The sequence below is a fragment of the Sinocyclocheilus rhinocerous genome, unplaced genomic scaffold (genome assembly GCF_001515625.1).
Source record: "Sinocyclocheilus rhinocerous isolate Xijiao unplaced genomic scaffold, SAMN03320098_v1.1 scaffold1156, whole genome shotgun sequence".
Lineage (NCBI taxonomy): Eukaryota > Metazoa > Chordata > Actinopteri > Cypriniformes > Cyprinidae > Sinocyclocheilus > Sinocyclocheilus rhinocerous.
The window spans coordinates 856367-869257 of record NW_015630041.1 but is presented as its reverse complement, the minus strand read 5'-3'; the positions used below and the strand labels follow the sequence as shown (position 1 = coordinate 869257).

At 38.3% G+C, this 12891-nt stretch overlaps 1 protein-coding gene across 1 annotated transcript in view; it reads left to right on the top strand.

Annotated features, from left to right (window-relative positions):
• Window positions 1-12891, top strand: part of slx4ip (SLX4 interacting protein) — a 52187-nt gene that overhangs the window by 16300 nt on the left and 22996 nt on the right. Inside the window, exons 5-6 of the mRNA XM_016552086.1 lie at window positions 9250-9327; window positions 11264-11352. Coding sequence (XP_016407572.1) covers window positions 9250-9327; window positions 11264-11352 — 167 coding nt within the window. The remainder of the gene's footprint in view (window positions 1-9249; window positions 9328-11263; window positions 11353-12891) is intronic.

Sequence of the window (12891 nt, the reverse complement as noted above, 5' to 3'; positions counted from 1 at the left end):
GCGTGAATCAGTATAGACATAAACAGAGAGAAGTAGCTCCGGCTACAATGTTCTTCCGGAAGACACACGCAGTTCTGTTTATTAACCGCTAGAGCGCCAAAAGTTACGGACTGCAGCTTTAAAGAACACTTTAAGTACTTCTTCGAAACCACAGCAAAAACTAGTAGCATAACTGATAAAGGTCAAACATTATTAAAGACAAGTGAACTGTCAGTAATAAAATAAGATTATGAAGAGAACGAAGATTTTTCGGGACCACACTTCAATAGGGGAAGGGGTATAAAATAGAATTGGGATTGGGCCTAAGTGTAAAATAACACTGCATAGTGTTCACTTTATAAACTAAATGTAGATTAATCTTTGTTAAAGCTGTGTTTTGTTGTTTGATTAACATCAATGACACAGACAGACAGCAGGTATTTATAGGCTGCTGTCCCTTTAAGATCTGATGCATGGATCCAATATAATGATTATGTTCACTTCACTTAAGGCAACTGACTGTTTAAGAGAATCTTTGTCGAGACAGGTATTTTGAGAATTTTGTGTGTATGTGTCCGTTCAAGCGTAAGGAGACGTGAAAGAGCAATCAATTCTGTGTTTGCACCCTGTATGAAACGCAGCTCTCTGTGTGTGCGCTTTGAGTGCAAATAACAGCACTTGAATGGTTTAAAACATTTGAATGTTTAAATTGGCAAGACTTAGACACACGTGCAAATGATCAGCTACGATCTGTTTCACCCCTACAAGCAAGTGAACAAAGCGAATCAAGGAAGGGATTTTATTTCACTATTCAAGATAGCCCGTCGGGCAGGGCAGTGATGCATTTTGGTAGCCCGACTGGAAAACACAATAGCCCCGGGACGTCAGGCTAGCGATTTTGCCCTGATTTTGGTTCTAGTGTGTTTTTTTAAATTTGTTTTTTACTTTTTTTTTTCTTGTATTAATTTTCTAGTTTTATTTTATTTTATTTATTCATTTTTTTTCTCCAACAGTTTGCAATAAGAGTGTTCTGTTTCTGCTCCTCATGCCCTGTAGCCTTTAAATATAAAGCATGTGGTGGCATAAGCAGCAGTTACCTGCCCTGGAACATGTGAGATGGACTAGGCAGGATTACCAGCATGGGAAATGGAGACCCTGGAGCAGGAGCTGTTGAATTCCTTGGGCTCTTTTGACTGCCTCTCTGTCTGTCAGTCTGTCTGTCTCCTTGTTCTAGAATTAGCCCTTGATGCTTTGTCATGTTGCAGTTGCTGTTCAAATCCACCTTCTAAGCCCACGTCTCGCTGTACAGAAAAAGCCCCTGGACAGCCGGACTCTTTCCGCAGACCTGTCTCCCGCGCTTTCACACTCAAACTCTCGAGTGCACAAATCTACACAGCTTTAACACACCCGCTTTTGGCCCGAAACTGATGTTTATACATTCAGTATGACTCGATCTCACCACACACACCCCTGTCTTTCGTCCGGGGTCAGCGGTGTTCCTCTGCTGCTGTCCCACCACAGGGCTCTGTATGTAATTAGGGATTGGGGAAGGAGAGCTTGATCAGTATGGGATTCATGGGACTGTTTCTCAACCGCAATCTGGTCAGGCAGACTCACACACACACACATACAGACACAGCCTCTGTGAACCCAGGCTATACATGCCGCCTGACCAAACTTCACTTCAGGAATTACTAAATCGTTTTAGAGGATCACCCTGCCTTTTCCTCTCAATGTTTTCGTTTCAAGGCCCAAGAGCAGATCAAATGGCAGATCATGTGCTCAGGGTTAATGGTGCTTTTCTCTGTTGAATCCATCATTATTTTTTGGCCGCTATTATAATATTATGCATGTTTGCCTGGCAGAGGAAGTTTGATTGTTCTTCCACTGTAAATGGCATTTCATATTTCGTCATTAAGGCCTTGCAGGCACCAGTGTGCTGTGCAGGTGAGTCAGTTTTAATGCACACTAATTCATAATCACACAAGTTGGATGGATTTAGTGGGAGAGAGAGATGAGGAGGTCTGGATTCAATGACAGGCCTAGCTCTGGTTCAAAACCTGCGGAGCTGCAGAACAGCATATAAGTCAGGTTTTCAGAAGCCTTCTCCACATCGTTAATCTGTTGGAACCAAACAGGAGGAATGTGTTTCCCTGCCCTCATTCACACCACACTTCCCTGTTTGCTCTTGAGGCATCCTTAAGGTTCCCCGTTTGCTATATTTACTGTACCATACCTGTATATAATTTATGGTAAGTATTTATGGATAGTTTTGTACCAAAACTCTACATATATACTGTGAATGTCTTCAAATTGTACTTATACAACCATAATTCAGTCTAATTGCTATTTGTGTAATTCGGACAGGACTACTTTTCCCTAGGAAAGTCAGGTAATTCTGTCTTAATTTTGTCTAATTTTGACTTACAATATGATATGAATCGAACATGATTTTTTTTTCCTGACACAGCTTTTCTAAATATTTTTGAGCAAATTACTTGTTTTTTCAATGGTCCTCTGAGAAGTCTAATCTTGTCTGGATGGGAATGTCTGTAATTGTGGTACATTATTTTTTCAAAGTGCTTCTCTTTTATTTTGACCAACCTTAGTCAAATTCATTTACTAAAGCTACATTTCTTGATGCACTGCCTGGCGTACCTTCATTATTGATTTAGACTTTTCCCCCCGACTTTTCTGGGTAAAATAACAGTCGGTACTTCTAGTACTACTAACATCTTACTGCTCATAACAATGGTTGTTGCAACTTATGAATCTTACCTTATTTTTATTCCTTTAGTTGCGCACACAATGCTTCATATATACACTACTGTTCAAAATAAAAAAAACTACTGTAGTAAAATTTATATTTATAATACTTTTATTCAGCAAAGATGCATTAAATTTATAGAATGTGACAGTAAAGACATTTATAATGTAACAAAAGATTTTAACTTTAAATTAATGCAAATAAATTATTTTGAACTTTCTGTTGAGTCCTGAAAAAAATAAATCATGATTTCCACAAAAAAATATTAAGCAGTAAAACTGCATTTCAACATTGATCATGATAAGCTCTGTTTCTTGAGCACCAAATCGTTTTAGAATGATTTATGAAGGACCATTTGACACCGAAGACTAGAATAATGCTGAGAATCACTGCATTGGCTGCATCCGAAATCGCGTACTCTCTGAGTAGGCACAGACTGTTAAAAAAGTATGATGTTCTACATAACATGTATGTAATCCAGACGTACTACATTCATCATGTTGTCTTTGTCATGTGACCTACCAGCGTCAGTTGCATCACTTCACTGCCATTCACAAATCCTCTCCCGTGGTCTCATGGGATCGTAAAGTATCCACTGAATGCACACTTCAGAATCTCACCAGAAATAGTAGGTCATCTGGGCACTTTTTGCCTACTGTTTTATGAATACTGGGAATTTGTACATACTACTCTGTTCACATACTATTTTTGTATATAGTATTGAAGAATGTGATTTTGGATGCAGCCATTGTAAAGTATCATTCATGAATGCTGTGTTGGTGTTAATTCATTAGATTTTCTCACCTGTTTTCATAGCCATGGTGATGTCATGTATGTTTATAGTGCAGGTGTTGCCAGTTAGCTAAGTGTTGCATTGGGAACCCTAATTAAAGGAGACATCTGTGAGGAAAAGAGGTGGAGTCTTCAGTTTCAGTGTGACTGATGATCTTTTTGCTGTGTCATGGGATTTTGGTCAATAAATGTCAACGTTTAAGTGTTTGGTCTAGGTTTTGTTCTTTTTGTGAAGTTTGTTTAGTAAGATTAAAGAAGGATGTTTCTGAAGGCACTTTAGTCCATTTACTTATCTTTACAGTTCTCCTTTTGATCATGTGTTGCATCCTCCTGTTGGGCCACATTGCAGCATTTCATAACCATGCTGAAGGGGTCACCCAAATGTTAAAGTGAACACTCATGTGCAAATATTGTTTCAGGTGGACGTTGAACAGAGTGATAAGACACACCGCCTGCTCGGCCCAGGCTACAGTTACGCAGACGGGTGTGATGTGCTTCCAGGAAAACCCCGCTCGGCCCTTCCATGTGGCGACCCTTGTGAAACACTCGCACACATACACACAATCGCCCGGGAGCCCAACCCTGACCCAGTAAGAGCAGAGGACAAGATCTTAGAGGGTGATCATTCACATCAAAGTGAGGGCAGAGAGAAAATATTTCTACAGATTCCAACTCGGTCACCTAGACACCCGCTCTCCACCCGCTGTCCCCGGTTTTCATGTCTGTGAGATCACTTCAGGATCTCCCACTGCACACAGTAGCTGATATCACGGGTCGTACCGAGTTGTACCACCAAAAATCATATCTGATGTTGTCTGTTTTTAGAGCTCGATGTGTTTAGATTGTACAACCTCTTTGGGATCTAGACTGTGGTGCTGAGAGATGATTATTCTTTCGCATGTCGAGCTGTCTGTGCTCTCCATTTGTTTAGAGCTGATGAGGTTTTTATAGCTCGTGCTCTTCTTTGAACTCTGAATCAGTGGAAAGAATGCCTTTAGTTGGAGACAAGGGATCTCTCACCCGCTCTTCCATTTTATTTCACATTCCTCTTTACATTCTTCTGGTTTGTTGACTTTTCGTTCTCTCTATTGTTTTCCCGGGAAGTGGTAAAAGCTCCGGCAGAAATATATTGTATGTATTTCTGCCTTGGAATAGTGTCAGCGAAACCTGTAGAAAGACATATGTTGTGATGTTGTGTTGCCATGTGGACTCAGTGTTGGAACGCTTTTTCTCAGAGGGCATCTCAATCGTCTTCTCTGGAACATCACATGCCACTTTTTAAGTTTTCTCTATTTTTTTTCACAAAAATATTTTCTTTACAAAAAGAAAAAGTAATAAATGTTTTCTTCCTTCTTTCTTTCAAAGAACATTTGCATTTAACGTAACTCTATAAGCAGATTTGGCTGGAAAATGATGCAAAGCAAAGTATGTCATTTTCAACAGTCTTACTGATGCATCCAAAACTGTCACCCCCCCCCCCCCCAAATTTGACAAAACCTCATTAATGTCAGCTAGCTAGATAACATTATCTTGGTGACAAATCAGAAGAATTTGCAGCAACACTGTAGAGTACACCACAGAAATCCAAATATTTAGAGTTTGCAAGGCATTAAAATAGTTGTACAGTTCTGTCTACTAGCCTAAAACTCTCTCACACTGAAATGACAAATTTCAGTGTTTAATTTTATGGGCACATTTGTTTACTTTTACTCGATAAGCAATCCTGATACAGTGTTGAGTCGCCACTTGTAAAATCTGGGTCTTGAATCAAAAACAGTTGAGAAGCACTTCTGTAAACATCAGTCTTTATCTAGATAACTCCATTATTTTCTTTCCCTCAAGAAGAGTTGCTTTAGATGTGCTTAAACTGCTAAAATTCACCAAAATGTACACAATTTTTTTTAGCCTTTTTGTGGTTCTAGAGCAAGACTCCTCTGTTGGCCTTGTCTTGGGAATTGCCTCTTTGAAGTGAAAGAAAAGAGGAAACACAAATGCTGTTAAACTTTTTTTTTCAGCAAGGACTCGGGAGGATGGGTCAATCTAAGTTGGGATGGACATGAATGAAACTGACTAAAGGTCAGTACTAAACTTTAAGGTTTTGAAGCACACAGGAAAGATGCCCATTTCTTTATCTCTTGAAATATGCCAATTATCAGTCTGTTGTTTGTTTTATCCATCCACGCTAAAGTTAAAAAGGTAAAGAACATGCCCTAGGCTCTTGATGCTCAGCAGAGGGACTCATGTTATGACCGAATTTTATTTTCCCATAACTCTCCTAAGCTTTTGGGATGGCTGTTGCATACTCAAATGATTAGGAGCAGGAAAGATAAGACGCTGATACTGTCCACGCATGCTTTATTTCACCCTCATTGAAGTTGGTAGGGTTCCACGTGCCATCTCGATCTCTCTGCCGGTGTTGCCTTTCTCCCTTGAGCGCTTCAAGGCCCAAGCCATCTCAAAAGCATATAAATCTGATATCGAAATCCTCCTCGGTTGATTCTTTGTGATGGGGAGGAACACCTGAGGGAGCATCTGATTCATATTAACCTGCATTGCTTAGATGAACAGTTCTGTGGAGCTAAGTGTTGCAGTTCCCACTAGTCTTGTATCACTTCCCTTGAGCAAAATGAGCACCAGTCGCATGGAACCTTGACATGAATATCAACATTAGGAGCCTGTTTGGCAGGCTCACCGGGGTTTCACACAAGATGCTTACCATAGCCTATTATTCTCGTAGGTGGGATAAAATTACTTTTATGATAATTGTTTTGTATCTTGGATACAGTGACTTGAGTTTGGGGTGTAATATTGTTTAAATGCTCTGTTTGTGGTTTCTATCAACGTTTGAGAAGTTATTTCAAAGCAAGTATGTGCAGGAAGTTTGATACGGAGTCCTAATCTATCTTCTTTCTTTACTGTGACTGATTGTACCATTGTTTCTACAGCACAGTTAGTTTTGACCACCGATAGAGGAAAAAGGCATTGTAAATAAAACAACTAAAGAGGAGCTGCTGTAAAGCACAACCTGTGAAGTAGAAGAAAGTAGCAAATAGATCCATCAATCACATACAGGGGGTGTTGATGACAGTTTTGTGGCTGGCAGACACTGTAATTGCATATCATTATACCCGCAGAAGCTCTTGTTTGAGGACCTAGCTAGCTGTTAGCAGGGTCCACGATGACATCAGCTGTTAAACCTGTCTTCTGTAACGCATTTCTGCTCATTTGACACATCTAACACGTACTCTGAAGACAGACAAATGTGCTTAATGTAAGGGTGAGGCTATTTTAGAGTGCCCAAGCTGAGTTTGTTTTCCTGTCTGGTCTCTATGATCTGAACCAATATGTTCAAGCACTTAGAGTCATTAGATAGTAGTCCGATCCATTTTGTGTGTATTTTACGGTCCTGTGGCAGCCTAGGGCAGTCTCTCACAGACAGACAGAGAGGGGTCTATTCAGGGCACAGAGTGAAAGCTGATGGATTCCCATGCCTGTTTTCTTGTTTACAGCTGCACCAGCAGATATCTAGCGTGTTCACCAGGCCCCCTCTCTTGCCGACAAATTCCTCCCAGATTAAGCAAAGTGCTCTGCCTTCGCGTTGAGTGGATCTTGCATTCCTTGGACAATGACAAACAGATCTAGGCTGGATTCTTCCTTTGCCCGCTGTCTCTTAAATTAAAACAGAATGGTCGTGTCGTTGCTTCAACACTAGGAGGGTTGAATGAACTTGTTTTCTTGGCTTGTTAACAGTGAATGGGTATGGTTGCTCTGGCAACTACAAAAGTGAATGAACGCATAATGTTGACATCACTGAATGCTTCAATGAAGGTTCAATTTAAAAATGACACATTAAAAGCGATTTCAGTGTCTTTGGCTGTTTTCACAATTGATTTGATTTTGATTTGCTTGGTCCAATCCATAGTCAATGAAAAAAGTGCTGTATACAATATAATAAATATATGAAAAAAATTATTTAAATAAAAAAAAAAAATTAAAATGTATCAATTTATTGCACATAATTTAATATATATGCTCATCTTTTTCAGTACCTATGGTTCGGACTGAGCAAATAAAATATTTATTTTTTAAATAAAATAAATGAATTACATTTTTTAAATATTTATTATATTTTTATTATATTCATTGTACTATATGCACTGTAAATTGCATAATATAGTGTTTAGTAATCTCAGATCAGAAAACTTATTTTCTGACTAATGTCAAACTGACTTGAGTCCACAACAGAAGCTCTAGTGTGAAAATATTCTGTTTTTGAAAGTTTTTTTCATTTTTAACTTGAATATATTTGTTGGTAATATCCAGAATGCTTTTTCAGTTCTGATTCTTCTTGAAGGATGTCGATGACCGAATGAGTCACAAACTAACCTTGGTTTATGTATTTTAGCAGTTTAGCAGTAGTGTATTTTAGTACCTTTGTATACACCCTATTTATTCACTTCTTCCATTGTGTGAACATAATTGTGCAAACAGAAATTTTTACAATAAATCATCATTTATTCACCTGTCATCTTATCATTGCAAAATAAATGCTGACAGAATGATCTGGTCTTATATCATAATGAAGAGGTTTATTTTGTGATAATTACCTGTTGACTGTACCTTATCCCACTTAATAAATGTTGAGTTGAGAAAGTAATTTATTTTGTGAGAAAAACAAGATTGATGAATGCACAAGAGGCACGAAACTAGCACAGTGTGATCCACTATACAGTCTGGCAGTTGCACACTAAAATATTAGGCCTCAAAATGCAGCAACTGACCAATCACAATTGAATATACCATGGTCTGTCTGAATACTCGAATCTGATTGGCTGGCAGGTATGCATTAAAACCGTTTAATACACTGGTAGTTTCAAGTCAGTTTAATCACCGTTCTATATTAATGCGCTGTTTTAATTGATGCACAACACATATACATCATTCGTCGCACACACACACACATAGAAGAGAGAGAGAGCGACACCTTCCCATCAAGTGGTTCTTGGTCGCCACGTCGTGCATTAAAATTGTTTAATGCACAGCTAGCCGTGCATTATTCCTTTACGTATTCCAGGGAGTCATGTAGGAATAACAAATAAGTCTTCAGCGCAAATTTTCAGCCGCTCAGCCAGTATTTAGAGATTTTTGCATTCTAAAATACAGATTTTGCAGGCAAAGTGGCACATTACATGCTTTTCTCAAAGGAGTGGAGCATGAATTCATAAAACTCTCTCACCATTAGAGGCTGTAAATAGTTTCAGCATTCAGTCAGTCTTGTTACAGTGGACTTCAAAGGCTAAAAAGCCCCTGGCACTGCTTATGTTCATGCCTGAACTATGAGGCTTCTTTCTCATTTGCTTAAATGCTTTGGTATTTTTTCAGACTCTAAACCGCCTTTGTGCGCTGTCATATTTGGCAGACATTGGTAGCCTTTGTTCTGGCCTTTTGCATGGCCACGTATAATTGATAATGTCCATGTTCAGTAGATGTCACAGACTATCATTAATGCAGTGCTGATTTGCATTAAAATGATTTTCCGGAGAAAAATGTTTCCTCATGCGTAAATGAGGATTTGTTTAAACAAACAGGCTGTCTTAAATGTGATTATTTTATGATTAGCTTACTGTGACAAATCCTCGCTGTTTCAATATTACCAGTAAAGGTTTTCTGAGTGTTAACAGATTTGCTCCATAAAGTGTTTTCTTTTGCAGGTGGGAATGTTCACCTAGCGGTGCACTTCATGAAACGACACATCAACCTGAGATGCATAGTCAGGCAGCACTACAGAGGTAGTTTATTTCCTCTTCTCATTGATTAAAGAAGACTGGTTTGAGTATTTCTTTCCATATTAAGTTGACTCATGAAATGGATGATTGTATCAGAAGCACCTGTGTTGTTATTAGTTCATACAGCTGTCAGGCTCAGTCGGAGGTCACTGTCTGGATCGTTTTTATTTTGGAAAAAGTTGACTGAAATATGTTCACTTAGTTGGCAACTCAGAACATGATTCCAAATGCGTTTTATGTAGAACTTGCAGTTTCAAGTAACAACCCATTATATCTGCCTATACAGTTAGTGACGAATGCACTCCATCCTAATAGAGGCAGAGCTCAACAAATATTTCAGACTACAGCCAAGTCCACCCGAGCCTGGCTTGATGGCAGCTCACAGGGAAAATGTGGTTTGCTTATCATAGTAAACAAGTTCAGACTAAAGCTTCACTGTATCTTTTTGGTATTTTTTCAGACTCTAAACCGCCTTTGTGCGCTGTCATATTTGGCAGACATTGGTAGCCTTTGTTCTGGCCTTTTGCATGGCCACGTATAATTGATAATGTCCATGTTCAGTAGATGTCACAGACTATCATTAATGCAGTGCTGATTTGCATTAAAATGATTTTCCGGAGAAAAATGTTTCCTCATGCGTAAATGAGGATTTGTTTAAACAAACAGGCTGTCTTAAATGTGATTATTTTATGATTAGCTTACTGTGACAAATCCTCGCTGTTTCAATATTACCAGTAAAGGTTTTCTGAGTGTTAACAGATTTGCTCCATAAAGTGTTTTCTTTTGCAGGTGGGAATGTTCACCTAGCGGTGCACTTCATGAAACGACACATCAACCTGAGATGCATAGTCAGGCAGCACTACAGAGGTAGTTTATTTCCTCTTCTCATTGATTAAAGAAGACTGGTTTGAGTATTTCTTTCCATATTAAGTTGACTCATGAAATGGATGATTGTATCAGAAGCACCTGTGTTGTTATTAGTTCATACAGCTGTCAGGCTCAGTCGGAGGTCACTGTCTGGATCGTTTTTATTTTGGAAAAAGTTGACTGAAATATGTTCACTTAGTTGGCAACTCAGAACATGATTCCAAATGCGTTTTATGTAGAACTTGCAGTTTCAAGTAACAACCCATTATATCTGCCTATACAGTTAGTGACGAATGCACTCCATCCTAATAGAGGCAGAGCTCAACAAATATTTCAGACTACAGCCAAGTCCACCCGAGCCTGGCTTGATGGCAGCTCACAGGGAAAATGTGGTTTGCTTATCATAGTAAACAAGTTCAGACTAAAGCTTCACTGTATCTTTAGAGATATAGCATGTCAGACTCTGAAGGGAATTACAGTCATCATTGCACATGATTTATGTTTAACATGCCTCAAAGAAATACAAACTAAGTAGGAGCATGCAGACTAATAAGGCTGTCCGGTATAGATTATTTTAAGTGATCTAGGAAAAACAAAAAGAAGGAAAAGTAACTGACCAACTGTTTGCTTGGCCTTCATTTTTCAAGCTAAGTTCGGCCAAGTTTGAATGAACTAAACCATAATGCATCAAACAATGTGGTTTGTTTTACTTATATTGAGTTATTTGAAACTTTATTGACTGAGGGGCAGTGGGGGACTTAAAGTTTACATTCAACTTTGTGGCAGCTTAGCCATTTTGTTAAAAACTACAAATAAAGCTATTTCAACATTTCCCATGAAGAGGGCATTGAGGTCATTTTAAACTGTTGATGCTCCTGTAAATTCATTTTAGTGGATCAACTCCCATTTTTTTGCTTTAGACATCTGTGAGAATTTTATATGAATATCATGCATATTTTCATCTCCCCTCCCATTTCACCCTTTGTTTCAGACGGAAAATTTACTGTATATAATATTGTACTAAATGGTTTCCACATCACTTTAGCTACAATTTTTTTTTTTACCTTCACAGAGTTGCGTGTGTTTCCCGAGCGTGTTGTAGTGTGTGCCAGTCCTCTAGAGAATTCTGCACTTCCCAATGGAAATCTGAACCTGGATGTGGTAAGAGCTGCTTATGTTATAAAATAATGTTTATAATCAGTGCTGGAGAAGCTACTTTGAAACTAGCTTGCCAAGCTACAGTCTACTTAAATAAATTTAGTTAAACTACAGTCAAGTGACCCTCTTTGAAAACAGTTTGCTACACTATGAGTTAACAAAAGTATTTTTTTAAAGGGGCAAACTGATTTTATTCTGTGGACAGTCTGTTGGCTCTGTTGGTTTCTGAGATGATGACTAGTTATTCTCCAGCTCTTTATATAATGTATAAAAAATGTAAGAAAATGAAGTACATGTGTCTTTAATGTATACTGTTTCCCATTCTCTGCAAATGCCATGAAGTGGGTTCTGGACTCATGTAGTTAATTCCTATGTGTTTGGTTCTCCCCTCTCGCTTATTATGGTGCGGCAAAAGAGTAGTTGGAAAGGACTTAATGGTGAGATACTTTTTATTGTATACTGCTTTCTGAGGTGGAGCACTAAATGCCTTTGGCCTAAGACGTTGAGCCTTGGGCCCTCATTTATAAAATGCACATACTATCAGATTTTATCTTAAATACCATATCAATTAATTCAACATTATTTATGAAAATGTAAAGATAAATAGGCAATCACAATATGCATTATTATAATTATATATGCAAATGAACATTTTAACTGCTTTTTAAGAATTACATAACTGAAATTAGTTAATTTATATTAATGATTTCTTTAAAATATTACTACATGCCCACACACACATACTACTGAACCTTAAAAAGATAATTGTGGGCAGCTTATATCAGGGGTTTTCATATCTGCTTTTTGAGGCCAAGGACACCCTTTCTAAAATCTAAAGGTTGTGTCTTTTGTATATGCCCCCTAAAAATGTTTCTGATTATCTTTAAAGAGGTCATCTGATGCAAAATTCACTTTACAAGTTGTTTGAACATAAATGTGTGTTGGAAGTGTGTGTACACATCACAAGCAGTCGTCATTTACTCCCGACATCTGAGCTGCTGAAGACGCAGAGGATTAATGTTACTTTTGTTTTTGAAGGGAATGCGCCAATCCCGATCTGCCTAAATGCGTTTAAATGGTTAACACCCGGTCATGCATGAAAAAAAAAAATACCGTCATGTACCGTGAAACCTGTATAATTTTGAAAACTACCGTGATATAAATTTTTGGTCATACCGCCCAGCACTAGTGCATGGCAGTTGAGTGCTGTATATCAGCAAAGAGTGAACGAAACTAACGCCTGTTTCACACATACTCCGTCTGCAGTGCGTATGCGGTGCAGAAGCAGCATGGACTCAGTGTGCTTTATTTAGTGTGCTCAGTGCGCTATGATCCGCTGTTTACCACCATTATTTTGATTTCAAATTCGAAAGTTGTTACTAATTTTTTTTTCTCTCTCAGCATAGTGATTATCTTTTCACACAGTAATACTATCTTTCATAGACATATTCACGTGTAAGCGCAATATTATTAAATGCATTTACTTTCTGTACTGATTTATATATTAAGTTTATATATTAAGATGCTCAAGCAAGTGGCAAA